This window comes from Spea bombifrons, chromosome 11 (genome assembly GCF_027358695.1).
Source record: "Spea bombifrons isolate aSpeBom1 chromosome 11, aSpeBom1.2.pri, whole genome shotgun sequence".
NCBI lineage: Eukaryota > Metazoa > Chordata > Amphibia > Anura > Pelobatidae > Spea > Spea bombifrons.
Window position 1 is genome coordinate 6,536,683 of NC_071097.1, and position 27,712 is coordinate 6,564,394.

A 27,712-nucleotide genomic window follows, 5' to 3' on the forward strand; every position below is an offset into this window, starting at 1 on the left:
TTTCATCTTGTAAGTAATAGCGACGTATGACTTGTTTTTGTGGAAGTGACAAGCTCTCATGTGGGTGATCGGTGGCCCGTTGACTATTTAAACTGCTTACCCCACTAAATACCGAAAATATTATCTTTCCTACACTCCAATTAAGTTCATCCTAACTGTTGATCCAGAAGAAGGCACATCCATCCTTGACGTGACTTGTATAATGACGTCTCCCCTAGGACAGCTTTCTTCTTATTATTATTTTATTGAATAACGTGAACAAATTTTCTTCTAGTCTTTCTTCACAACGAGGGTGTTCCATTCTTCCTAAGTTTGTATGTATGTCTTATCATTGACACAAAATTTCCTCAAGATGGCTCCATTAAACATTTTACGACCTTAGGACTTCAACCTTTCCCTCCTCTGATCGCTGTCGGGGAAAAGGTTCCTCATCCAGAAAACGTACTGAATATTTCACCCTGAAATCACTCTGATGAGTAGCAGTGGGGATAAAAGTCAAAAGGAGAAACAAAAAAAAAAAGACTCCAGTGATGTCATCATCACATCATACCTCTTATGATGTGATGTCATCATCACATCATGAGAGGTATTATACAGTTCCAAGAGAGATGCCTGAGGTATTTAAAGATGTTAAATTGCTCTCCAGTCAATAAAAGGGCCCACTCCTACTACAAATATACATTAACCCCTTAAGGACAATGAGCGGTCCATAAACCCATTCGAAAGATATCGGCCGAAAAAGGCATTATCGGGAGTCTGAAGCACAGGGGGCAAGTCTTGGGGATGCATAAAATAAGTTTTACCGATAAATATTAATTTACATGTAAAATGTTTTTCATATTTAATAAAAACTATGATTGAGAAAAATGCATTTTTCTTTCTGTTTCCTTTATTTGCCATCCTGCCCTCCAGTTATGCACATCTGACCCCAGGCTTGCCGCTCCCCCCCCCGACTTACCAATGCATCCCCAGACTTGCCCCCCGTGCTCCAAACTCCCTGGTGTCTAGTTGGGGCAGCCGGTGGGCATCTGCGCGATGCGCATAGAAAACCTCTGCTGCTGCCCAGCACTTTCACCGGGGCTTTTATTTTCCAACCTGCCCCCCAGTTATACACATCTGTCCCCAGGCTTGCCTATCTGCCCCAGAAATGCCTTATACCCTCTAAATGCCACTGTGCTCCATGATATGCCTTTTAACCCTCTATATACCACTGTGCCCCATGATATGCCTTTTGACCTCTATGTGCCACTCTGCCTCCAGAAATGCCTTACACCCCTATATGCCACTCTGGCATTTAGGGGTTAAAACGCATATTTGGAGGCAGAGTGGCATTAAGGGGGTTAAAAGGCATATCATAGAGCACTCTGCCTACAGAAATGCCTTATGCCACCCGTTTAACACCCCCCAAACAAAAGTCGGGGCAGTGTGTAGACGTCTACGCGATTCGCGTAGGCAACTTCCGCTGCAGCCGGAAGGAGGTGCCGTTAGTAACGGGGGAAGTCCGCATACACCCTCCGGCTGTCAGAGAGAATTCTCTCCTCTCTGACAGCCGGGGAAGGTCTGCGCAATGGATCTGGGGGATCTGGATCTTAGTCTCATAATCAGACCTCAAATAGAGGCCTGACTATAAGATTAGGGGTATTTTTCAGAGCATTTCCTCTGAAAAAAACCTCGTCTTATAATCGAGCAAATACGGTAGTAGAATCTATTTAGCATGGCGTTTCATTGGCATAAAGATGAGTAAAATATTTTTCAAGTACACGTCAGAAAAAGTTTTCCCCCCAATTTTTCACTATATTTTATACTAAATTATATTTTACAATCAAAATAAGGGCATCTTGTCCAGCTAAACATGAGCAGCGCAGAAATGTTAAAAAAGCCATTTTCACAAAGGGTACAAAAAATAGTCAGCCATTGTCACGAAGGGGTCAAAATAACGTCGAATGGATCAGAAATACAGTGCAGACATTGTAAATGACAACTGCAGCTCGCAAAGTCTGATATATGTTTATTTTATGGAATATCCTGACAAGTGTACAGAGGCCATTTTTATCAGCAAGCACCCCTCCTGTTTTCCATTGGCACATTATATTAGCTAATCCTTAAGGCCCCCGGGCTGTTTTTTACTTTTTTATATATATATATATATATATATATATATATATATATATATATATTCTCCTGTGCTTTTGTGTTTAGTTCTAATTTTCTATTTTGTCAGGGACAAGAATGGCTTTTTTCTTTCTTTTTTTTTTTTTTTTTCCTGTTAAGGGTTAAAGAGGTTTGACATTTTAAAATCTCAAATCTGGTCATATTGCCCACATGTCCTATTAGGGACGTCTTTGAAGCCAGCCAATTCAATTTACCCCATCAAACCATATAGGTTGGAAAACTATACACCCTAGGTTATTTCAAATGAATTGTATTTTAACACATTCTATGCACCTACTCTACCACCAGCCTTTGTCAAAGTTTGACGTAGGAACTTGATTACACAAAAAAATTACTGCAAACTTTGACAGTTTGAGAAGGGCTGGCGGAAGTATTAGTGCATAAAAAGTGTTAGAATACCACATTGTTGTCGCCCAGAAAATATGTGACTGCAGAAAGAAACACTATTTTATGTTCCGCAGTATCCTCCAAGTTAAACTGTCCCGCAATTCAACTTAATTTATTTCAATTTAACTTATTTTAGGTAAGTATGGAGTGCTGTAGGGCGTGGGAAGCGTATTTTTAACGTTTTCTTTTCGGGCTAAATATAGGATTTTTATGTTTTTTTAATACCAGCTGCTCAATGTAAAGAGATCCAGTTTGGAGTGGCATAACCTGTTAGGGTTTCCCAGGACAGCAAATAGGGGGTTTTCCATATTGGGGGCTCCACAATAATCAGGGGAATTCTACGGGGAGCCCTTTGATCACGCTGTGCATCCCTGTGTCTTCTTTGTCATACAGCTGCATCGTACCGACACTCACACTAATGCCAGCCGCTGACTTACAGTGGCAGGGTACCCGATCATGGTGTCTATAGATCCTGAGAGTCTCTGGCGCATCAGAGGGATTCCCCAGTGCCATAAGTGATGACCTTTCCGGAGGAGATTAGAGTTTTGGCCAAAACCCCATGACATCAGGGATATATCTTTGCTCCTCAAGGACTATATTTAGTGACCTATCCCCTACGTAACCGGTCCTTAAGGGGTTACGTTTACAAAAGGCAAATTGATCTTTGGAAATCTCTTTTGCAATTTTGTTTAGTGTATGTATATGTGCGTGTATGTTTTATATATTTTTTTATTTAGAAAATATGTTGGACCTTTTATTTGTCACCTGGTAGAGTTTTTCTTTAAAGCTACAACCACATTAAAAACGTTTTTTTGGGGTGAACAGGTGAGCAAGAATCTTTTGCCTGCAAAACAGAAATCACATGTACTACCGGACAATATCTTCTCTGTGGACGGCGACTCGGCTCTCTTTAACACGATAAAGCGTGTGCCGCAGACCACAAGCTGTCATCACTGTGGTTTGCATGGTAAGTAATCACAACTGAGCGATGAGCAGCACTCTCTGAAAAGCAATATGATTTGTGAAATGTGCCTTTTTTTGTTTGACGTCCTTCCTACTTAATTATGTTAGGTGACGTTTCACATACGTTACCATTAGGTCCCTTTCCCCTTATTTATCCTTAAGTGGCACTTACCGCTAACCCGATGGCTCGCTAAAATATTTGCGTTGCGCTCGGCGTTCCCCAATGTCCCTGTGAAATCCTGATCACCAGATCTTCATGTCATACCTGCTGATGCTTTAGCTCCCGCTCCAGTGCGGCTGCAAGGCGCTGAAGGATTTGTCGGTAATACGGGGGTGCCGTTTTATTTACTGTTTTCCCTTTGGGACAGGGTCACGGAGGTGTTCCCAGTGCCGACAGACATGCTATTGCTCAGTGGAGTGTCAGAGAAAAGACTGGGCTTCTCATTCGGTCATATGCAAGCCGACCAGTGTGTAAGTTTCTGGTTTTCTGCGGAAGGGGAATGCAGCCCTCTAGAAGTCTGCGATTGCTAATCTCATCGCAGTTCCCAAGTTCCACCAAGTCGCCAGTGGATCTGCCAGTGGATCTGCCAGTGGATCTGCCAGTGGATCTGCCAGTGGATCTGCCAGTGGATCTGCGTGAGGCTGCCGGTCCAAGTTGTTAAGGAGAGCATCGTCCTATAGCATTTAGAGCGGTTGACTTTAGTAAGACAATGGAGCCTCTGTAGAGTGGGTATTGACGGGCCACTTGGAATTACTGCTCGTAAATCTGATACATTACCTTACTAATGAATGAGAAATTAGCAAGTATCCTTTTCCAACTACTGGTTTTGTTTTCAGGAAAAACGAAACCAGCTGCCGAGTTCCTATTGAAGCTGCCGAAAAGAAAGCAAGTCCTTTGGTAAAGATTTCTGAAATGCTCCTTGCTGTATGTATTCAGTAATGAGAGGGCTCTGGGGTCGTGCAGGGTCCTTTATATTGTGTAGACTTTATTTCCACCACTGGGGTTATAGAGGAGCCCAATCATTCCACCTGGAGTGAGAAGTAGAGTTAGGTTCTTGGTTCTCTCCAATTGCCTTTTTGCCTTTTTTGTTTATCCTTTTTCATTGGAAAATCTCACTAAAAGTCATTATACTTTTTTTTAATAAAACACCAGCCTGGTGACTGTTCAGTATTGCATCTTGCCTTATTGCTAAATATGGAAACATATTTTAGACTGAAGGTAGTCAATGTATGTTGTATTCTCCTATTCTTTCTGCAGGTTGAACCCGCTGTTAGTGATCTCACAAAGCGTCAGGAAACCGAAAAGAAAATATTTTTATGCGATTTACAAGAGTCGGGAATAAGGAAAGGGACAGAGATTCAGGTGGTGTTCGTTTGCCTGGTTACAGTTTATATATTTCTATTTCATTTCTTACATCTCGTGGGGTTTTGGGGTTTTTTGCTTATCAGATAGCCAGAGTGGCCAGTGGCTTTCATATTTAGGGGGGGCACATGGGGGGCCAGGGACCAAAGTAGGGGGGCCAATTATAAAACGGTACGTATATATAGATATATATATATATATATACACACACACATATACACACACATATACACACACACACGTTAGGCAGTTATTTCTCATTCTTTAATATTAGCCCCTGCTGACAATATATATAAATATTAGACCCTGCTGCCGATAAATAGAAATATTACACCCTGCTTCTGATATATATTAACCCCTGCTGCGGATATATGCTTATATTTGACCCTGCTACCAGTATATATTAATATTAGCCCCTACTGCCAATATATATTATTAGTCCCTGCAGCCAATATATATAAAATTAGCCCCTGCTGCCGATATATATATATAAATACTAGACCCTGCTGCCAATAAATATTAATATTAGCCCCTGCTGCCAATATATGTTAATATCTCCATCTCCCTCCCTCTCCCTCCCAATCTATCCTCTCTTCCTCCCAATCTATCCTATCTACCCCCTCTCCCTCCCAATCTATCCTATCTACCCCCTCTCCCTCCCAATCTATCCTATCTATCCCCTCTCCCTCCCAATATATCCTATCTACCCCCTCTCCCTCCCAATCTATCCTATCTACCCCCTCTCCCTCCCAATTTATCCTAACTACCCCCTCTCTCCCTCCCAATCTATCCTAACTACCCCTCTCTCCCTCCCAATCTCTCCTAACTACCCCCTCTCTCCCTCCCAATCTATCCCTATCTACCTCTTCTCACTTCCTATCTACCTCTTTTCACTCTCTCTCCCCCCCCTTTGAAGTTCACTTACCTTGCGCTTGTAGAAGTCCAGCGGCGGGATCACGAGGTCTCTGTCTTCCTGGTTCTGCCGCAGTGTGCGCGGCTTCATTGCTGAGCGCCGGATATGACATCATATACCGGCGCTCGGCTTGAAATGCCGGCACTGCGACCAAGGCAGAGGCCTCGCGGTCGCGGAGAAGAGTGAGAGGCGCCGAACGGTCGCTGAGAACTTATTCCTCAGCGACCACTCGGCGCCTCTCCTCCGGATCTATTAAAAAAAAAAAAAAAGACGGCGTTTCAATTGGGGGGGGCACACAGGGGGGCACAGCATGATGTAGGGGCGGCCATGGCCCCCCTCTGGCCCCCCCCTGCCGACGCCACTGAGAGTGGCACGGAAATTGTAACTAAAATTAAGGTTATGTTTGCCCCAGAGGTGCTCTGTAAATGCGGAGACAGAGGGTGCGTTTGGATATTGTGTGGTGAGCAAACCTAAACCTAAAACTTGTAGAAGAAATGCCCAACTGAACTTCAATATGTTTTTTTTATAGGGCTTTGTTGTGGAATTCTCAAACCCAAGTTATTTCTTTATACATTCGTATATCGAGAAATCAGTGAAGTCTTTGTTCAAGTTGACAACCACACTACAGGAGATATACTCAAAACCTGAGAACCTAAAGAAGGGATATACCCCTGTCATAGGGGAAATCTGTGTGGCCAGATATTCCCAAGACCAGGTAAAAAATATATTTAGTTGGAAGGAAAACATGTGCTGTCTCCAGGTGAAGCTAAATCATTCCTATCGCAGGGCAAACATGAGTACAATGTTGCTTTGCATTGTTTGGTCACAAAAGCAGTGTAAAGATATAAAATTTTATTTGTAGCCCACGTTTTTATTTCCCTGAAATACTGTGTGAAAAAAATACGTATATACTATATATATATATATATATATATATATATATATATATATATATATATATATATAATTTTTAAGCAAGTCTTAAAATTAGCACTATATTTTCAAACAATTCTCGCATGGGGAGTCTACTTTTAAAAAAATGTATGATTTGATGGGGTAAATTGAATTGGCCGGGTTCAACAATGTCCCAAATAACACAGGGGGCAGGATGACTACATGTCAAAATTCATATATGTAAAATGCAGAAGTCCCAAATGTTAGCCCCCACACAACCCAACAAACCGATGAGGGGTATCACTGAACTCAGTAGATGTTGCAGAACGCATATTGTTGTGTTGTGTGAAAGTGACATATACCAGGAGCTGTAAATTCATACCTAAAATACTACTGCAAATTTTGACAGTCTGGTAAAATGTATGCATGGAAAGAGTTAAAATACCAGCATTTAAAATACTCTGGGGTGTCTAGTTTTCAAAAATGTATGTTTTTATTGGACACATTGAATTGGCCAGGATCAAAGATGTACCAAATAGGGCATGGGCAGTGGATCTCCAGATGTCAAAGTCCAACATTGAAAAATGATCATCCACCAAATGTGGTCTTTTTGCCCCCAAACAGCCAGGCAAATTCATACCTGAATTAAAATGTGTGTGGGAGAAAAAAAGAACCTCAAACAAATGACCACCACAAAGGCTGGATGTAGAATTAGTGCATGTAAAGAGTTATAATACTAGCATTTGAAATACACCGGGGTGTCTAGTCTTCAAAAATGTATGGGGTAAATTGCATTGGCCGGCTTCAAAGATACCCGAAATAGCACACGGGGGCAGAATGACCAGATTTGGAAAAAATGGTTTTGAAATAGCATAATGCTACTTATTGCCCCATATGTGCAGAAAAAATACATAAACATAAAACATTGGGTATTTCTAGACTCAGGACAAATAGTAGAATCTATTTAGCAGGTATTTTTCTTTAGTTTGTATAAATGAGTAAAAGATTTTTTTAAGAAAAAGTCCTTTTTTCAAAAATGTTTACCATATTTTATTCTTTTTTTTTATCATAGTAAATGATACATCTAAAGCTAGCCCTTCGTGTCCTGAAAAAAATCATATATAACTTGTGTGGGTTCAGTAAACGTGGAAAAACAAAATTACAGCTCAACACGAGCAGCGCAGAAATGTTAAAACAGCCATTGTCACGAAGGGGTTAATGCATCCACAAAAAATGGGCTTCCTTTTGAAACCATAGAAACATGTAAACATCTATACTAAAATAACGTTGCTTTTGCAGGTTTGTTTAGGTGTCTTCTGCTGAATAATATCCAAATTAATGTTCAGCAACATTTCCGATAACGGGGATACCCCAAATATTTGTTATGTTCTAGAGCCGTAACCATCCTTTACATTTTACCCCATGGTGTATTACATTTAATGTATGATTTTCTTACTGAGAAGGGCCCTCGGTAAAATAAAACTTCCTTATTACATCTGTGTCTGTGTTAGGTCCCTTTTAAGTATTTAAATGGTTTTACCGCATTTTTCTTTTTTTTTCCCCCCAATAAAGCCATTGTGTGATATTTTTTTTATATTTACTGAAAAAGCTCTATATGCTACTATTGGCTGTATAACTTTTTTGTTTATTGTTTATTGAAGAGCACGTATCACTTTTTTGTGTGCAAACTTGTTTTTTATGTGATTGAGAGAAACTCAAAAATATTTTGTGGTGGAGAATCAACATGGTATAATTCACTTCATATTCAGTCATAATAGTATAATAAGTGTTAAGAGGTCCCAGTGCTTGTCGCGTTCTGAAAGCAGTTGCAATAGAATTAAGAGAGACAGCTGGACATGCTGCTTGTCTACAACCCTTACTCTTCCAGAGCAGACGTGTATGGTGTGAAGAGTGATCAGATGAATTGCAATCAATTGCAATGTCCCTCTTTGCCATTAAAATGAACTTAATCCCCCCCAAAAACATTTCCACTGCATTTCAGCCCTGCCCCAAAAGGACCAGCTGACATCATGTCAGTGATTCTCTCGTTAACACCGGTGAGAGTGTTGACATGGACAAGGCTGAAGATCACCTGGAGATGCTGATTGATTTAGAACAGGGCTGTCATTTGTCGAATCGTCAAGAGCTTCAAGGAGAGAGGTTCAGTTGTTGTGAAGAATGCTCAGGGCGCCCAAGAAAGTCCAGCAAGCGCAAGGACCGTCTCCTAAAGCTGATTCAGCTTCAGGATCGGGGCACCACCCGTGGAGAGCTTTCTCAGGAATGGCAGAAGGCAGATGTGAGTGCGTCTGCATGCTACCATCAGTCCTGTTTCATCCCAACAGTAAAGCATCCCGAGACCATTCATGTGTGGGGTTGCTTCTCAGCCAAGAGAGTGAGCTCACTCACAATTTTGCCTAAGAACACAGCCATGAATAAAGAATGGTACTTACACAGCCTTCAAAAGAAACTTCTCCCAACCTTCCAAGAACAGTTTGGTGACGAACAATGCCTTTTCCAGCTTGGAGCACCTTGCAGTAAGGCAAAAGTCATAACTAAGTGGCTCGGGGAACAAATCATCGAAATTGTGGGTCCATGGCCAGGAAACTCCCCAGACCTTAATCCCATTGAGAACTTGGGGTCAATCCTCAAGAGGTGGGCAGACACACAAAAACCCACAAGTTCTAACAAACTCCAAGCATTGATTATGCAAGAATGGGCTACCATCAGTCAGAATGTGACCCAGAAGTTAATTGACAGTGTGTCGGAGACCCGTACTCAGACTGAGTAGATCCGTTGTGGAGATCTTCCTTGCCACTGAAAGCTTAATTGCTCAAGGGATTAACCCTTCATATTCCCCCAAGCACTGGCTGAGACTTAATGTAGGGGTAAAACAGAACTCTCTTTATTGAGGACAGCACACACACACACATATATATACAGCAACATGATACGATTAGAGGTATAATCCCATCAACCACCAGACAGCCTGGCGCCACCATACATTTCTACGGCCAGCAATGCCCACCCAACAAAGAGTCACTATTTCCAGGTGATCCCGAGGGAGCGGTGCCAATGGAGAGCTCAGGGTCTAAAGATGTTTAGACCCTCCGGTCCTAGAAATTGATGATAAAACTAGGGCTCCCAACGGGCGCCCTCGCTGTAACCACCGCCGAGCGTGTTGTGTTGCCCACCACGTGCTTAATGTACCCTCAAAAGAGCGGCACTGTTCCAGTTGTTGGGGGGCATCGCCGCGGTTCCTAGCTGCCGCACAGTTCCATGAATTTGCGGTTAGGTCCCGGGCAGGCGCCAAGCAGGGGGAAGGTGGGATCCGACCAACACTAGGGGTGTACAGGGTCCGTGAGCCTTTGATCCTTGGGCAAACCACAGGGATGGGGCCAAAATAACGTAAGGGATAAAGAGATGGGCTGTCACAGACCGCATGCCAGGACGGATTGCAGAGGTTTTAAAAAAGGTCAACACTGCAAATATTGACTCTGCATAAACAATGTCAATAAAAGCCTTTGACCCTTATGAAATGCTTGTAATTATACCTCAGTATGCCATAGTAAAATCTGACAAAAATATCTAAGAACACTGAAGCAGCAAAACTTTTGGCCACCACTGTGCTTCTCGCTATACCTGAAATTGGTTTTGTTGCTTATGATCACCATCAGAGGGCCTCCTTGTTATCTCTGAAATCTCCAGATACACTTAGAATAATAACTAAACCTATTTACTCGCAGTGCCCAACACCTGGTTGGCGTCAGTCAAGTAACTCTTTCCTAATTTAAGAAAGGCCTCATACTTGTTGTCAAGTGGAGTCTCACACAAAGACCATCTTACCTGTGGCAGAGAAGAGGGAGATATCTGTAAATCTCCAGAATATCCCAAACTCCACTCGCTAGAAGCTGACCTTTGGACCGATGCAGCCTGGCGGTGCCGTTTTTAATAGCTAAAAAACCATAAGTGCTTAATTTTTTTTTATTTTATTTACTGGGTAAAATTGCCTGCTAAAATTTGGAACGTTGTCTACAACCCTAGGGAAGGCCAGTAAATGTGTCTGTGGTCAGTACCTGGCTAAGTATTGATGACCACTGTGCTTGGATCAGAGGTCTCATCACACCCATTGTCCTTGGTGCTTTTCAGGTACACATGAATTACCCTGGGATCTCCACACTTAAATGTCTAAATCCACAGTTATTTGTTTCTAAGTAACTTCTCTGATCCCGTAAACCCTTTTTATATTGATCGTAGTTCTGTACAGTGAATCCAGGATATCTCTGTGTTTCACGAAGCCTCTGTCTCCCCTCGTTGTTTCTATTACAGCGGTGGTACAGGGTGCTGGTGCAGAACGTTGATGCCGCCACGAGAAAAGCGCATGTCCTGTACATCGACTTCGGGAATCAGGAGGCGCTGACGCTCAACAACTTGCAAAAAATGCATCAAGACCTGGAGCTGCTTTCACCGCTCGTAAGTCCGGCTTCCAGAAGCCTTCTGTTCTGGGGCTTATCTCATAAAGAGTGAATGGAAAGATCCATTTTACCGGTGGCCCGGCACTAGGTTTTTGTAATTATTCCATACTGCGTGTCATTTTAATGTGTAGTGAACGTGTAATTATGGAAATACAGGGAAGGACCATGATGAGCTGGAGAAGCTGCTTACATATCATTTGTATACTGCTACTTACCATGCAAACAGAAATACTGTGATTTTCCCCAGGCGATGAAGTGTTTCTTGGTCTCCGTCACTCCCCCTCCGGGCGGGTGGTCCCCAGTATGCATCGCAGAATCCCGGAAACTGATGGATCAGCAGAAAGTTTCCGTTGGCATTGTTGAGGTGCTGCGCGAAGAGGTGCCCTGTTACGCCGTGGATGTATGTGTGCAAGCCTCAGGTGTGTAGGCTGGAAACGGATTCTGTTTCCGACGTGGAGCTTTGTCTCTTGGCGTTCTTATTCTCTCACATTGGTGCCTCTCTGAATGATATGTTTACTGTGCGCGCAGGGATACACGTGGCCAAACTACTTCTGGAGAAAGGATTTGCTTCCGCTCATGACGGAGGACGTATCTTAAAAGAAAAGAACTCTGAGATTGGTAAGAGGGACGTTTCTATGCCATGTTGCCTTTGCATTGTCCTCTTGACATTCTAAATGCGTTTCTTGGTACCTTTCTGTAAATATGAACCCCTTAATGACGAAGCCCGTACATGTACGGGCTCAAAATGCATACAAACTGAACCTTTGAGTGGCAGAGGTCAGGCCAAATCTCCCTCGCCCCCGGAGACCGAGGCATTTTCAACATCCTTTTATTTAACCCCTTATTGACAATTGCCGGTTCTGGCACGTCACGCACTAACATCCGGTTAGTGACAATTGACATGCCAGGGCCGTCATGGCTTTAAACCCAAACGGTGTTGCTGTAATGCCTCGATGTCGAGGGATTCAGCAACTCTGAGATCAGCATTGGGGGGCTGTGTCTGGCCCTTCCCCAGGGTGTCAACGTCGGACAGACGCCCCTTTTAAATCCAGATTTATTTCATGTATATGTAGCGTTACACGTGAATGATTTATGGAGATCTTGCATTTGCTCCGTGTTTTTATTTCGTTATCTATATCTAAGGCATTACAGCAACGCCGTCATTGGTCGTTACCTGGCCGTTTGTGTCATCGGGTGTTAAGGGGTTAACCTTTTTATCTTTGTTTTTTTTTGACAGGTCCTTTGCCAGTAACGGCCATTGACAAGGCAGCAAGAAAAGAGGAGCTGTCTGATGCTCCCGAATCTCTGCCACGGATCCACGTCTTAAGCGGGACTGCGGTTTCTGTAGGTGACATTTTCAGTGCTGTCATCACAGAAATTAAACACCCCGAGGAATTTTATTGCCAGCAACTACAGAACGCAGGTATGTTTTTCCCATTATGAGCCGTGTTTAAACATATATATATACCGTATTTGCTCGTTTATAAGACGAGATTCTTTTCAGAGCAAATGCTCTGAAAAATAACCATCATTTTATTTTCGAGGTCACCTTCTAATCGGACCTCAAATAGAGGTCTGACTAAAAGACTAAGATCCAGATCCCCCGCAGCGCTGCAGGGACCTTGATCCTCCTCTCCAGAGGCGCACAGACATCCTAAGCTACTGCCGGCACTTCCGCCGGGGCTTCAATGGTGGAGCGCCGGCATCACATGTATGATGGGGTATAAGGCATATCTGGTGGACAGAGTGGCATATAAGGGGGTACAAGGCATATCTGGGGGGCAGATGTGCATAACTGGGGGGCAGATTGGCAAATAAAAGGAAATAAAAACCAAAAAGCATTTTTCTCATTCATAGTTTTTATTAAATATGAAAAAAATTGTTTGCATGTGAATAAATATTTACTAGTAAAACTTTTTGGTTATATGATAGTCTTATATTCAGGCTCTTTCTTTATTTCCTAAATTGGGGGGGGGAGTCGTCTTATAATCGAGCAAAAACGGTAACTATAAATATGTTTATATAGTAGCATTTTCTGTTTGTTCTCTAATTTGACCTTAATGCGTTTAGAGGAACTTTCCAAGCTGATGGAGTTGATGAGTAAACATTTTGCCGCAGTGCCGCCCGTTCCCAGCTTCACGCCTGCTGTTGGCCAGGTCTGCAGCGCCCAGTGTGCAGGTAAATAAACCTTTTGATGGTTTGTCGTTCCCGCAGCCTCACATGGCGGACAGTATCCTGTAGTACAGCGAGATAAAATGGAACCTAATATTTTCACACCATCCTATGGGTATCCCCCCCCAAAAAGAAAAAAAAATCAGCACAAGTAGGACTAAAGCCAATGTAAAAAATATATTAAATTGCCCTGATTTGGAAACTACCCTATAGGCCAATGATTTTCAGCAATTTTTTCCGTTATTGAGCAAATATTACAGGTTGCACATCACTTTTAAAACTTTTTAACTGATCTCTCAAAGCCCCATGATATAAAAGATACGTCGTCAAGAACCATTTTTTTTCTTGACATATCCCCTACGTCACCAGTCGCGAAGGGTTAAAAAAAAACTAGAAGAGCCACGGGCTCCGTCATGCAATAATCTGTGAATTCCTTGAGGTTTATATCCTCAGGAATTTGGAATATCGGGACATTTATTCATTATTCAGGTGTTTTTATGTGTTAGGTTATTGCCTGAAAGACCAGGTTTTTTTAGTCATTTATTGTATCTGTCCGAAGGAGGGTGCAAAAGTAACAAACATGGGGTGATGGGTCTGCTAGGAGACAGGTGTACCCGAGCAAGACATCTCTGAGGTTCTGCGTGCTTATTGGAGGACAGGCAAAGTACGAGGGACGTTAAAAAAAGTTTCCACACTTTTTAGATTTTCCTTGGAAACGGTGAAGGTGGAAGGAGTAGTGGCGACTTTTTGAACGTCCCTCATAATTCATGTTTGGGAGGACGTCGATCGCTTATTCGTTTGATTTTGCAGAGGACAGGTGCTGGTATCGAGGTAAAATCCTGGAGAAAAGGTCACAGGAGGCTTTACTGGTTGAGTACATTGATTTTGGAAACGTGGAAGTGTTGCCCCTGTCGAGCCTACGACCCATTCAGAGCAATATGTTGGAATTGCCGTCACAAGCCATAAAGTGCAGCTTGGCAGGTTGGGACTCTTTCTTACACTACGCAAGGCCATGTTGGTAAAGGAACGTTGTAGTAATAATTTTTTTTGTAAATCCGGCTCATTATGTGTGCAGGTGTAAAGCCGCGATTTAAGAGATGGACTGGAGAAACGTATGCTGCGATAGCGTCTTTGGTGGCCAACGACGTTGTGACAGTTGAAGTGGTCGGGCAGACGAAAACATCTTTCGTAGTGGAAGTGGCTGACAGGCACCCGACTGGCAGGGCACGCAAAACAGAGACCAGCCACGCTACACCTACCGGCAAAGGGCAAAGTTGCGGTAAGTTACCTGCAGGGCGGTACGCCAACGAAGTGTTAATGTACAAACTTGTTGTTTTTCTCCCAGCTGAGCTGCAGCTTTGTTAAACAATCAAACAAGAGGGAAAATTCTGTTAAATTTTGGTAAACAGTTCCCTTATTACTTTATACAAATAAATGTTCCCCCTCGAAGAATCTCAGGTACTGCAAGTATTGCCTAGTGTTGTGTACGTGGTTAATCAGAGGCCTTTTATTGGTACTTTAACCCCTTGATGACAATTGACGGTCCGGGCACGTCATGCACAAACATGCAGTTGGTGACAATTGACATGCCAGGACCGTCATGGCTTTAAACTGATTCAGGAAGCGATCTACATCACAGATCGACATTAGGGGCCGTATCTGGCCCCTCCCCGTTTTAAGTGTTTAGGTGTCACTGAAATGCCTCGATAGCGAGGCATTCAGCGACACCAAACACCCACCCGAGGACTCGCTCTGGAGAGCAGTCATAAACGCCACGGCAAGGTTTTGCTACTTGCAAGAGTGGCGGGGCGTTCTTAAAAAATAAATAAATAAAATAAAGAAGTTGAAAAAGTTTCCAAGAGGGTCTCTCCAGACACTACTGAGAACGCCCCTTGCAGGTTGAATACAAGTACTGCATCCAACCATGCATGTCAATGGAGGCCTGCTTTCTAATCACAATGTGATTAGTATATCGAAAAAGGGGCGCATGGACATGTGGAGAAAAATAACAATACAATAGTGTAGCAAGTTCAAAAATATATCTGTGTAGTGAATATATATTGCACTCACAAGAGTAACTGGTAATAGAGGCTCATCAGATTGCGACTGTTCTTTATAAATCCTGTAATGTAGATAAAAAACCGCCAATGGTGCAGTATTGTAGAAAATATATTTAATAAGAAAAAACTGGATAAACTCACAAGTAAGTTGGCACAACAGGAATGTTATGCTAAAAGTGCAATGTAGAAACAAGCATCCAGCAAAATAAGAAGTATCCGTATGGAAAAGATCTCTCAACGCGTTTCACCAAACTCGTTGGCTTCTTCAGGAGCAGAATACAGATATTATACAAATAAAACAAAGTAAAATAAAGCTGCAGTCTATAAATCCTCGTCCGTTTGTCCCATTTTTGAAGGTTCCCGGTGGTGTTCCAGCCCAATCACGTCCTCACGCTACTTCCATCATCCCGGCGTGGTCGCACATTGACGTAATTGCGTCGTTATACGTATTTCGCCGCTCCCTCACGGCTCGACTTGAATCTTTGTTCCTCCACAACTTATTTAATAAAGATGATTCAAAAAAAAAACGAAGGAGTGCTTCCTCTATCTTTCACCTTTTCTTTAAAGGATTCTGGACGTCTCGGGCATAGGTGTTTAAACGGACACCCCGGGTAAAGACAAAGACAGTAAATAAACATATTTAAAACGAAACAATGTATGTGTGTTTAATGACCAATGTATTCGAACCAAGAAAAAGGTAAGTAGAAGTATAAATGTAAACCAATAAAGAATGAAACAAAATGAAGATTAAAAATAGAAACAGACAAAGGGGAATATCAAAAAGGAATTCATTAAACGGTGATTAGGACAATAATATATATAATAATAATAATAATAATATAATCCATATTAATCAATGGAGGATCTAGATACATTTTTGGTACATATCAATAAAAACGATTATAATTTAAAATTTACTTCGAATATAAATAAAAAACAAATTGATTTTTTGGACCTCACTTTAAATGGTGTAACGGATGAAAAAATAGATACTAAAACTTTCTTCAAACCAACCGATGGAAACGGCTTCATCGACTTTTCTAGCCGTCACAATTCGCAATGGCTTAAAAACATTCCGAAAGGACAATTAGCGAGGATTTGCAGAAATTGTACACAAGACAAAGATTTTATTTCACAGAGTCAACATTTAATTAAGAAATTCGAAGAAAGAAATTTTCCTAAAAAATTACTAACAGACAGTTTCACACAAGTTAAAAATATAAAGAGAGGTGACTTGTTATTAAATAAAGAAAAATCACAAGAGAATATGGATTTTAATTTTGCTTTTTTACAATACAATGATAGAGCGGCACAAATTAAGAGAGCCATCAAAAAATGTTGGCCTACATTGCAGGGAGATAACATTCTACAAAACCACTTACCGGAGGAACCAAGAATTATATATAAAAAATTGAATAATTTGAAAAATATTGTAGCACCTAGTGCTCTTCCGAGAGTTCAAATGGAAGAACATTTTTTAGCACAAAAACCTCCAGGTTTCCACCGATGTGGGGTATGTAAATTCTGCAAGACATGTAATTTGCAAGATAAAAAGACGACCACATTTAAATGCACAATTACAAAAAAAGAATATGAAATCCGACACTTTATACATTGTAAAACAAAAAACGTTATTTATCTTTTAGAATGTAAGTGCGGTATTCAATATATAGGCCGCACATCAAGAGAATTAAAAATAAGGGGTCTGGAACATTTGGGGGGAATAAGAAATAAAAATCTCAAACATAGTGTCCCCAAACACTGTGTCAATTGTGATAAATTCTCCCTCCCTGATTTTAAGATGGTGGGGATAGATATGGTATCTCCCCATTGGAGAGGTGGAGATATTAAAGAAATGTTAAGTAAAAGAGAGACTGAATGGATATACAAATTCCAAACATACAAAAAGGAAGGTTTAAACATTGAATTGGACATATTAACATTCATTTAAATATATATATTTTTTTCCTTTATTATCAACTTTTTTACATATATATTCTTCACATATTATATATTTATATATTTTTACATACTGTATTACATATATTTTTAACTTATTTATTTATATTTTTATATTGACTCAATTATATTATTTATATATTATATTAATATATTTTTTTATATATTTATATACCGTATTGGCTCGGATATAGGCCGCCCCCGTATATAGGCCCCCCCCCGGACTTACCGGAGCAGACGCCCGCGTGTCTTGCGAGGCCGGCGGGGGACATCTACGCAATACAACTTCCGGTGCCGGCACTGGATGTTGTATACGCGTCTTGCGTAGATGTCCCCCGCCGGCCCCGCAAGACACCCGGGAGTCTGCTCCGGTAAGTCCGGGGGGGCGGGGGCAGAGGTAAAACGCATCGTGCGGAGGTCCCCCCCCGTGGGAAGTGCTGGCAGGGGAGGCTGTCTGAGCATATCGGGGAGTAGGATGCAGGTCCCCTGCACCGCTGCGGGGGATCTGTATCCTAACCCCGCTGCCTGCACGGCGCCCGGGACTGCATGTCCCGGGCGTCGGGCGCTAGACCCCGAATATAGGCCGCACCCCCACTTTAAAGACTTAAAGTGGGGGGAAAAAGTGCGGCCTATATTCGAGCCAATACGGTATATATTTTTATATACATTTTATTATATATATTTTATTATTTAATTTTATATATTTATATATATTTTTTAATTTCATCTATTTATATATATCTATTACATATTTAATTACACATATACACATATATTTTATTATTCATTCACATACATATACTTACTATTCTATACAATTAATATGGATTATATTATTATTATTATATATATATTATTGTCCTAATCACCGTTTAATGAATTCCTTTTTGATATTCCCCTTTGTCTGTTTCTATTTTTAATCTTCATTTTGTTTCAATCTTTATTAGTTTACATTTATACTTCTACTTACCTTTTTCTTGGTTCGAATACATTGGTCATTAAACACACATACATTGTTTCGTTTAAATATGTTTATTTACTGTCTTTGTCTTTACCCGGGGTGTCCGTTTAAACACCTATGCCCGAGACGTCCGGAATCCTTTAACCCCTTAACGACAATTGCCGGTCCTGGCACGACACGGAAAAGCATGTGCTTTACGACAATTGACGTGCCAGGACCGGCACGTCTTTAAACGGGTGCAGAAAGCGATCTGTTTTCGCTTTCTGCACCCAAAAAACGTTGCTGAATGCCTCGACCTCGAGGCATTCAGCAACGCCGCGATCGGAACGAAGGGGCCATCTCTGGCCCCTCCACGGGGCGTCAGCATCCGCCATACTTTGTATGGCGGCGGACGCCCGTTTTAAAAGCGTTTAGGAGGCGATCGACGATCACCTCCTAAACTTAAATGGTGTCGCTGGAATGCCTCGATCAGGAGGCATCCAGCGACACCAAACACTTACCTTTCGATGGGCTGTGACCGCTCCGGAGAGCGGTCACAGCCGCAGCTGCCGATGATCTTCGCCATCAAGCAAGATGGCCGCTGCCCTGTAACAGGAACCAACAAATTTTAAAATTTTGCTAGATGGTCCAGACCATCTAGAGAACTTTGGCTCCACTTGCAGGTTGAATACAGGTACTGCATTCACCATGCAAGTCAATGGAGCCCAGCTTTCTAATCACAGTGTGATTAGTAAAAATAAATTAAAAAATAAAATAAAATTAATAATAATTAGAAAAAAAATTGTAAAATGTAAAAATCATTTCCCACTGATGTCACTATCAGGGGAACCTCCAAGTTGAAAAAAAATGTTAATTTTTTTTTAAAAAAAAGACAAAAAAAAATTAAATATATATATATATAAAAAATATATTTTTGTGAGCAAGTCCTAAAATTAGCATATTAGCTTAAAACAATTCTCGCATGGAAAGAGTTAAAATACTGGCATATTAAATGCCCGTGGGGTGTCTACTTTTAAAAAAGGTATGATTTGATGGGGTAAATTGAATTGGCCAGGTTCAACAACGTCCCAATTAACACCGGAAGAAGGATGACCACACATCTAATTTCCAATTAGAAAAATGCACACGTACCAAATGTGGCCTTTTAGTTCCCACAAAAATGACACACCCATGCATGTGGGGTATCACTGCACTCACGAGATGTTGCTGAACACATTATGGGGTGTCGTGTGATAGCGGCATATACCAGGAGCTGTAAATTCATACATAAAGTAGGTGTGTGTGGGAAAAATACACACACAAAAATACTACTGCAAACTTTGAAAAAATGCTGGTGGTAAAATGTGTGCATGCAAAGAGTTAAAATACCAGCATTTAAAATACCCTGTGGTGTCTAGTTTTCAAAAATATATGGCTTTATTGGGCACACTGAAATGGCCCGGCTCAAAGATGTACCAAATAGGGCATGGGCAGTGGATCCCCAAATGCCAAAGTTCAACATTGAAAAATGCGCATGCCCCAAATGTGGCCCTTTTGCCCCCAAACAGCCAGGCAAAATCATTCATGTGAGGTATCGCTGTACTCAGGAGATGTTGCTGAACACATATTGGGGTGTTTTGTCATAGTGACATATACGAGAACTTTTTAATTCATACCTGAAGTAAAATGTGTGTGACAAAACAAATGCAAAAAAATGACTACCACAAAGTTTGACAAAGACTGGTGGTAGATATGGTGCATGGAAAGAGTTAAAATACTAGCATTTGAAATACCCTGGGCTGTCTAGTTTTCAAAAATATATGACTTGATGGGGTAAATTGCATTGGCCGGCTTCAAAGATACCCGAAATGGCACATGGGGGGAAGAATTACCAGATTTGGAAAAAATGGCTTTGAAATAGCAAAACGCTACCTGTACTTATTGCCCCATAATGGGTAGAAAAAAGCAAAAAAACATAAAAACATTGGGTATTTCTAAACTCAGGACAAATAGTAGAATCTATTTAGCAGGTTTTTTCATTACCTTTTATAGATGAGTAAAAGATTTTTCAACTAAAAGTTAGAAACAGTCATTTTTTTCTAAATTTTTCACCATATTTTATACTTTTTTTTAATAGTAAATAATATGATACAATCAAAACAATGTCATCTAAAGAAAGCCCTTCTTGTCCTGAAAAAAACAATATCTAATGTGTGTGGGTTCAGTAAACGGGAAAGAAGAAAATTACAACTAAACACGAGCAGCGCAGAAATGTTAAAACGGCCATTGTCACGAAGGGTACAAAATGTAAAATCAGCCTTTGTCACGAAGGGGTTAAAGAAAAGGTGAAAGATAGAGGAAGCACTCCTCCGTTTTTTTATTTATTTTTTTTTTTTGAATCATCTTTATTAAATAAGTTGTGGAGGAACAAAGATTCAAGTCGAGCCGTGAGGGAGCGGCGAAATACGTATAACGACGCGATTACGTTGATGTGCGACCACGCCGGGATGATGGAAGTAGCGTGATCGCGTCAATGCGTGATAACGCGATGACGTAATCGCTCGAGGACGTGATTGGGCTGGAACACCACCGGGAACCTTCAAAAATGGGACAAACGGACGAGGATTTATAGACTGCAGCTTTATTTTACTTTGTTTTATTTGTATAATATCTGTATTCTGCTCCTGAAGAAGCCAACGAGTTTGGTGAAACGCGTTGAGAGATCTTTTCCATACGGATACTTCTTATTTTGCTGGATGCTTGTTTCTACATTGCGCTTTTAGCATAACATTCCTGTTGTGCCAACTTACTTGTGAGTTTATCCAGTTTTTTCTTATTAAATATATTTTCTACAATACTGCACCATTGGCGGTTTTTTATCTACATTACAGGATTTATAAAGAACAGTCGCTATCTGATGAGCCTCTATTACCAGTTACTCTTGTGAGTGCAATATATATTCACTACACAGATATCTTTTTGAACTTGCTACACTATTGTATTGTTATTTTTCTCCACATGTCCATGCGCCCCTTTTTCGATATACTGTTGTGATACACCTGTGAGGAGTGTTGTTTTGGGAGCTGCAGAACCTGTGGGGAGTATATATATATCATTATTTTCACTTCAGACACGTGAGGGTGTTCTTCATTTTTCGTATTATTATCACAATGTGATTAGTAAAATAAATAAAAAAAAAAAAAGAAGAACAAAAAAATAAAAATGGTGACGTAAAAATAATTTCAGCATCAGGGGAACCTTCCAGTTCCAAAAATGTAAAAAAAAATAATTTTTATTAATAATAAAAAAAAAGTGTGTGTGTGTGTATGTATACGTATATATATATATATATGTATATATATATATGTATGTATATAATATATATATATATATATATATATATAAACCTTTTCTTTTACTATGTATGTTTTAGTAGACTTGCTTTCTTAATAAAGTGTATTTGTTAAAGGGGTGAAAGCGACAGGAGAAAAGCTACAGGCAAAAGCTGTTAGTACGAGCGAGGATGGCTACTCTGTCAAAATAATGGAGAGCGAGAGCTCCAGGCTGGTCAGCGACAAACTTATTGCCCAGCGTGAGGCTCATTCCGACGATAACAGGGGAAACATATCAGCAGGGAGTATCGGCCAACGGGCAGTCCAGATACCGTGCGAGGCTAGCTCCTCTGCCAAAGCTGTCGCACCGGAAACTAATAACAATGCGAGAAGTCCGCAGGTTATGGTCAGAGACCCATCGGGTAGTAGAGAATCTTCAAAGGATCGAGTGTCTGGTACAAGTCATTCACTTAGCGATGACTCCCTGAGTAAGTTAAACAAAGCTGTACTTTGTCAGAAGAAATGCCCATGGTCCTAGGCCATCACTTGTACACGGTCCATTGCCATTGGCTTGCAATTTGCCAGACTATATTCTTTTTATGTTTGTTTTACTTTAGAATCTTGCATCCCTTGCCAGTGGAAATCTGTAGAAGTGCCACTTAATGAGCCCATAGAATCGCGTGTGCTGAGTGTGATCAGTCCCGACCTGTTCTACGCCTTTCCAAAAGAAAACAGAGGTGAGGGGACTGCGCCCGCTTCACCGTTCAGCCTCAAATCACCGTTGCAATAATGGTTATAATTGGTTTTGGTTATTGAATATTTCCTAATGGCAGCCATGGATGGTGAATTTTGGAAACTCCTAATGTAAAGTGTTTCCCTCTTTAGTTGACATACAGAAGTTGACGCAGGTGATGGTGGGTATTGCCGTGTATTGCAAAGCGGAGAAGACAAAGTTGAGCTACAGACCGTCAGTGGGGGATATGTGCTGTGCCAAATATACAGGTTAGTAGAGAATCTACCATGCAGCGTATGCGTTTTACTTAGACTCTTACAGACCGGGTAAAGTAATTCATAATGTGATTTTGGATAACTTAGGGATACACAGTTCCCTCTTCTGTGGATGGCAAAACGATACACGGCTATGCGTTTCGTGGTCAGACTGGTGACACGGTTCCATGTTTTCTATCCAGTCAGTTTTAATGACCTTGTGCCTCATTCGGTGCTGTCATGTTACTAAAAAGCCGTACTTTATCATTTAATTCAAACCGTGCTTAACCGCTTTAGTCCCCTATAGACGTACATGTACGTCCTAAAAAAAATGTATTGCATAAAGCCCCTTACGACGTACAGGTACGTCTGGACTTTCTTGCAGCGGCAGGGACCCATCCCTACACGTGAGATCAAGCGAGTCTATGGAGTCTTGCGTGGAGAGTACACTGTGATTGGTGCAGGTAGGAGAGTGAGAAATCGTGTTTCTCACTCTTATCATAAGCTGAAAAATTAAACAAAAAAAAACAATTTTGTCCGGGTTTCTCTGCCGTAACACATATCCTGGGCAAAATTATCTAAGCAACGCAGGGGTGTTGGTGAAGAAAAGCGCAGGAAATAATTTCTGCGGCCACCTTTGATTGGTGGCCAAATAGCTGCATGAAGAATGCCAAAATACCCCTGATACGATAGTCTGGGTTGTGAAATATATACTTTTGTGGGTATTTTTTGTTTATTTGTTTAAAACTAGAGTTGAAATCCCATCATACCTAATGTAAAAATGTACACCTTATAGTCTGTTCCCTATAAGTGCTGGAATCGTATGGACATTCTATGTAAATTAGGTATTTCTGAAATCAGGACACCTGAATCGATACATTTTGAGGGGATTTTCCATCACTTTACCTAATTTTGTGAGATGGGAAAATATATATTTTTTCTATTTTTGGCTAGTTTTTACAAAATGTCGAATCCTACATTTTCAGCTAATTATCTAACTTTGGTATCAAAAGACAGCTCTATCTCTCCTTTAAAAAACAGTATATCGTTTACATGGGTGCACTACTCACAGGAAACGAGAATCATCGCTGAACTGACATAGTGCAAAATAGCAAAATCGCTCCGGGGCTTGAGGCACCAAAAACCCCCTGGGATTGAAGGGGTTAAGGAGCACATTTTAAAATTTAAAGCGGCGATGGCGTTTTGTTAATTGGGTCCCCACACAAGTGCGTTGGCCTGCCATGACATCCCCCTCCTGCCTGATTGCTCCATAAGAGCGACACTGCAGCGTTAACCCCTTCAGTGCGACATTTTAGGGGTTAATACCCATTTTGTACGGGGCTCTGCTGCTGTGGTCTAGGCAGACCAGCAAAAACGAGCCCCCATAAGCGTTTGGTTCACTCCTATAGGAGTATTCCTGTACTCGGGGGGGGGGGGGCTAGTTCTCAATACAAATCACAAGTTGTTTCAATAATTTCATGTACCCAGGAAAAACAAATACTGAAATACTGCGTTTGGATAAAATGGGTTTGTTAAAAAATGAAAAAAGAAAAATAAAATTTAATGCAATGCAATGTTTAGGACAGACTGGCACTAAAATGGTTAAATCAAGTGTTATAATGCCCCAAGTCAAATACTTTGGGATGTCATCTTTCAAAAATGTATTGTTTAGAAACAGCGATGCGTGTCATTCATATTTAACCCTGTAAGTGCCAGAATAAATGAAAATACCAGGCATTTGAAGTGTTTCCGAAAACCGGACAAATACTCAAATACACTTTTGGAGGTTTTTTTCCAATTGCACTGGTTATTATAGGTGAAACTGAAAATATTTCCTTTTATTCCCTAATTTTCCCCACGTTTTTAGATATTTTTCATACTAAATGATGGTCTATATATATATAATTATTATTTTAAAAGAATGCACTACTTGTGCTGAAAAAAACCAATATATGATTTCTGTGGGGGGGCGCTAAATGAGAGAACTTACAGTTTAGCGCAAACATGGTAAAAAAAAAAAAAAAAAACCCTGTCCTGAAGGGGTTAATGGAACAAGAACCCAAACACAATATTTCTCAAACTAGGTTTTAATACCTAAAAAATTTTAAATATTAATTCACATATAGTCTATTTTTTCATATTTAATAAAAACTATGATTGAGAAAAGCCTGACCCCCCAGATATGCCACTGTGCCCCTTGTTATGCCTTATACCTCCCCAGATATGCCTTATACCCCCTGGGCAGTAGCGGAGAATGCCTGCGCGCATCGCACAGGTGCCCGCCGGCTGCCAGAGAGGAGGATCCGGGTCGCCTGCATCGCTGAGGGGGATCTTGGTGTTACAGTCTGACCTCTGAGGTCGGATTATAAGACGAGAGGGGTATTTTTGAGAGCATTTGCTGTGAAAAAACCCTTATCTTATATTTTATGAAATTGATTCAACTAATCAAAATTGGTTGTTGCAGCCATAGTCCTCAAGTGTTAAAAAGGCCGGATGGGGTTAAAGAGAACTAGTTGAGGAAACCCATATAGCCTAGACCGTTTGATCCCCAGAATGTTTGAGGTTCCCCAAATGTTCTCTGTACTGTTTCACCAGATGATGGCTACTGGTACCGAGCGATCGTGTTGGACACCTCTTTGTCTACTGCTAAAGTTGCTTATGCGGACTATGGGAACACCGAGGATCTTCCCTTCTCGTCCCTTCTCCCCATTACCGAGAATTTCCTGGACCCCCCTGTACCGATTGTAAAATGTGCTCTGGCAGGTAAGTGATTTTATTACGCTATCATTTTGTATTTCTTTAATAACTTGATCAGATCTTGTGACTATGGGTTTTAATATTTTTTGGGTGAGATTTTACTCCTTGTTTTATAATACTTATACCCCCCCCCCAAATGTCTATAATGTAATAAATAAGAAAACCCCAGAGATTAACCCCATATTAACAACATTTTCATCTCTTGAGAGATTCCAGTGCGATCGGGCATTCCTTGAGTAACGGTGTACTGGCGCTTAACGGAGCGCTTTGACACACGGGCTGATCGCTGTCCTGTCTGATCTCTGATCAGGCTGTACCGGTTCTTCCTAATGTGCTTCTTGCCACAAGTTGTAAGGACTTACAGATACATGCTAAGGAGACGGAAGGAGTTACGGTCTAAAACCGGCTTTGTAGCATGATGAGAGGCCTGCTTAACATATGACTTTGTTTGCAGGGTTAACACCGCTCTCAGAGGAGTGGTCACCAGCAGCTACCCAACTGCTAAGATTGCTAGTTCAGGAGCAGAACATCATCTTCACTGCACTGTCCGTGAACGCGGGAATCTATTCTGTGTCTGTGGAAAAGCGTCAGGACAGCGGCGTGGTAAATGTGGCTGAAAAGCTTGTCGGTGACGGCTTGGCCCGCGACTCGCGCTCTACAGGAGGTCACTGTAAAGGTATTAGCTCAAAGCTTTCATGAAGTTATATTTAAAAAGGAAAAAAAACCTTAAAAAATAGAGGTTTGTAATTTAAGAGGAGCTGGAGGCCAAACATACAATATTTACAACCAAGGTATAATTTGTGTTGCAACTGAAAACATTTCCTTTTGCAAAGTATAGAGATGGGGGTAATTGTCGGGTAATCTTGTGTAGGGTTTTCATATTTCGTGTGTTTTTTTTCTTTGTTTAATTCAAGGTAAAGATGGATGCTGTTGTTGTTCACAAGACCTGCTCAAGAGGGTGAGTGTGTGCCGAGTGTATTTTACGCGTCCCTTACTGTCCCCAGATACTTAAGCCGTATAAATGATTAAATAACACTTAAGGTGCTTTAAGATGGAAAATACATTTTTTTTTTAGTATCTGGTCATTCTGTGCTAAAAGGATTATGGTTGAGAACAAAAGAAAGGTTTTGGGGATTTGGAAACTAAAATATATCTATTGACTTGAACAAACAAAAACCCCTTAACAACCACTGACGGGCCAGGCATGTCATGCACATACGGTCAGTTAAGGACCAACGACGTGCCTCGATAGCAAGGCATTCAGTGACACCGAACACCCACTCTGGAGAGCTGTCACTGCAAGAGATTTTGCCACTCGCAAGATGGCGGCATCCTTTCAAAAACCTAAACAAGTTTCCAAGAGGGTCTCTGCAGACCCTCCTGGGAACTCTGGCTCCCCTTGCAGGTTGACAACAGGTACTTCGTTCAACCATGCAAGTCAATGGAGCCCAGCTTTCTAATCTCAATGTGCCTGGCCCGTCACTCAGATGGTGATAAAAACCTCAAAACCAAAACATTTGGTGCCCAGAGACGTCTATACCGTGCCTGGAAACTGAATGTTTGTTTCCCCGAATGCTTCAAAGAAAAGAGAAAGCCCCCTTATACAGACAATCATAGGTATATGCTGCTTTTTGGGGGGCATTATCACGGAACTAATTGCTGTGTCCTTCTGTCTTCGTCTTCTTATAGGTAGAAAAGTTGGAGGAAACACTTCGCCTTTTACTTAATGTGGAACACGTTTAATGATCCCAGGGTGACGATCTGTTTCCTAAAGCTCCAGAGATCCCGGGGTTCACCAGGAGCGAGTTGCCGGAGTCCTTGTAGTAGTTCTAGACTGCAGCGGACTGCATCCAAAATCAGAGTTCTAGTGATGTCAAGCGGGGGTGGGAGATGAAGAGAATCTCTCTGAGCAGAATGTTATGATTGTATTCACAGTTCAGTAATGTCAGGATAGGAGTAATATACTCCGAGGTGGTGTGTAAATCCTCGTATTTATTTGCAGCGAGTTTAGAAATGTTTAGTGTTTTAATTAACCAATCTGAGGACTTTGTTTAAAAAAAAAAAAAAAAAAAAAAGTTGAGTCAATGCAGCGACCTTTGTGTAAGATTTCTTTTTGTTTCCTTGATTGGCTTTGTGTGAATTATGAGCAACACCTAAAGATGTAGGCTGTTGAATCACTTGTATGTAAATTGACGCTACACACTCACACACACAAATTGTTTGGTTTATTTGCTTCCCCTATAGCAGGGGTGTCCAACCTGTGGCCCTCCTGCTGCAGGACTACATCTCCCATAATGCTCTTTCAGCTAACAGGCTGGCTGAGGAGTATGGGAGATGTAAT

At 41.2% G+C, this 27,712-nt stretch overlaps 1 protein-coding gene across 1 annotated transcript; it reads left to right on the top strand.

Moving 5' to 3' along the window:
* The first annotated feature begins 1,943 nt into the window (after window positions 1-1,943).
* On the top strand, window positions 1,944-27,344 carry LOC128468204 (tudor domain-containing protein 1-like). The gene is made up of 21 exons (XM_053449897.1): window positions 1,944-1,970; window positions 3,385-3,526; window positions 3,891-3,993; window positions 4,360-4,447; window positions 4,781-4,885; window positions 6,328-6,513; window positions 11,019-11,162; window positions 11,412-11,583; window positions 11,693-11,782; window positions 12,402-12,587; window positions 13,235-13,342; window positions 14,147-14,317; window positions 14,412-14,615; window positions 15,753-15,821; window positions 21,765-21,988; window positions 22,265-22,364; window positions 22,513-22,629; window positions 25,210-25,377; window positions 25,826-26,047; window positions 26,286-26,329; window positions 27,061-27,344. The coding sequence occupies exons 1-21, from the start codon at window positions 1,944-1,946 to the stop codon at window positions 27,112-27,114; spliced, it is 2,724 nt and encodes a 907-aa protein (XP_053305872.1). The 3' UTR covers window positions 27,115-27,344.
* The last annotated feature ends 368 nt before the right edge of the window (window positions 27,345-27,712 follow it).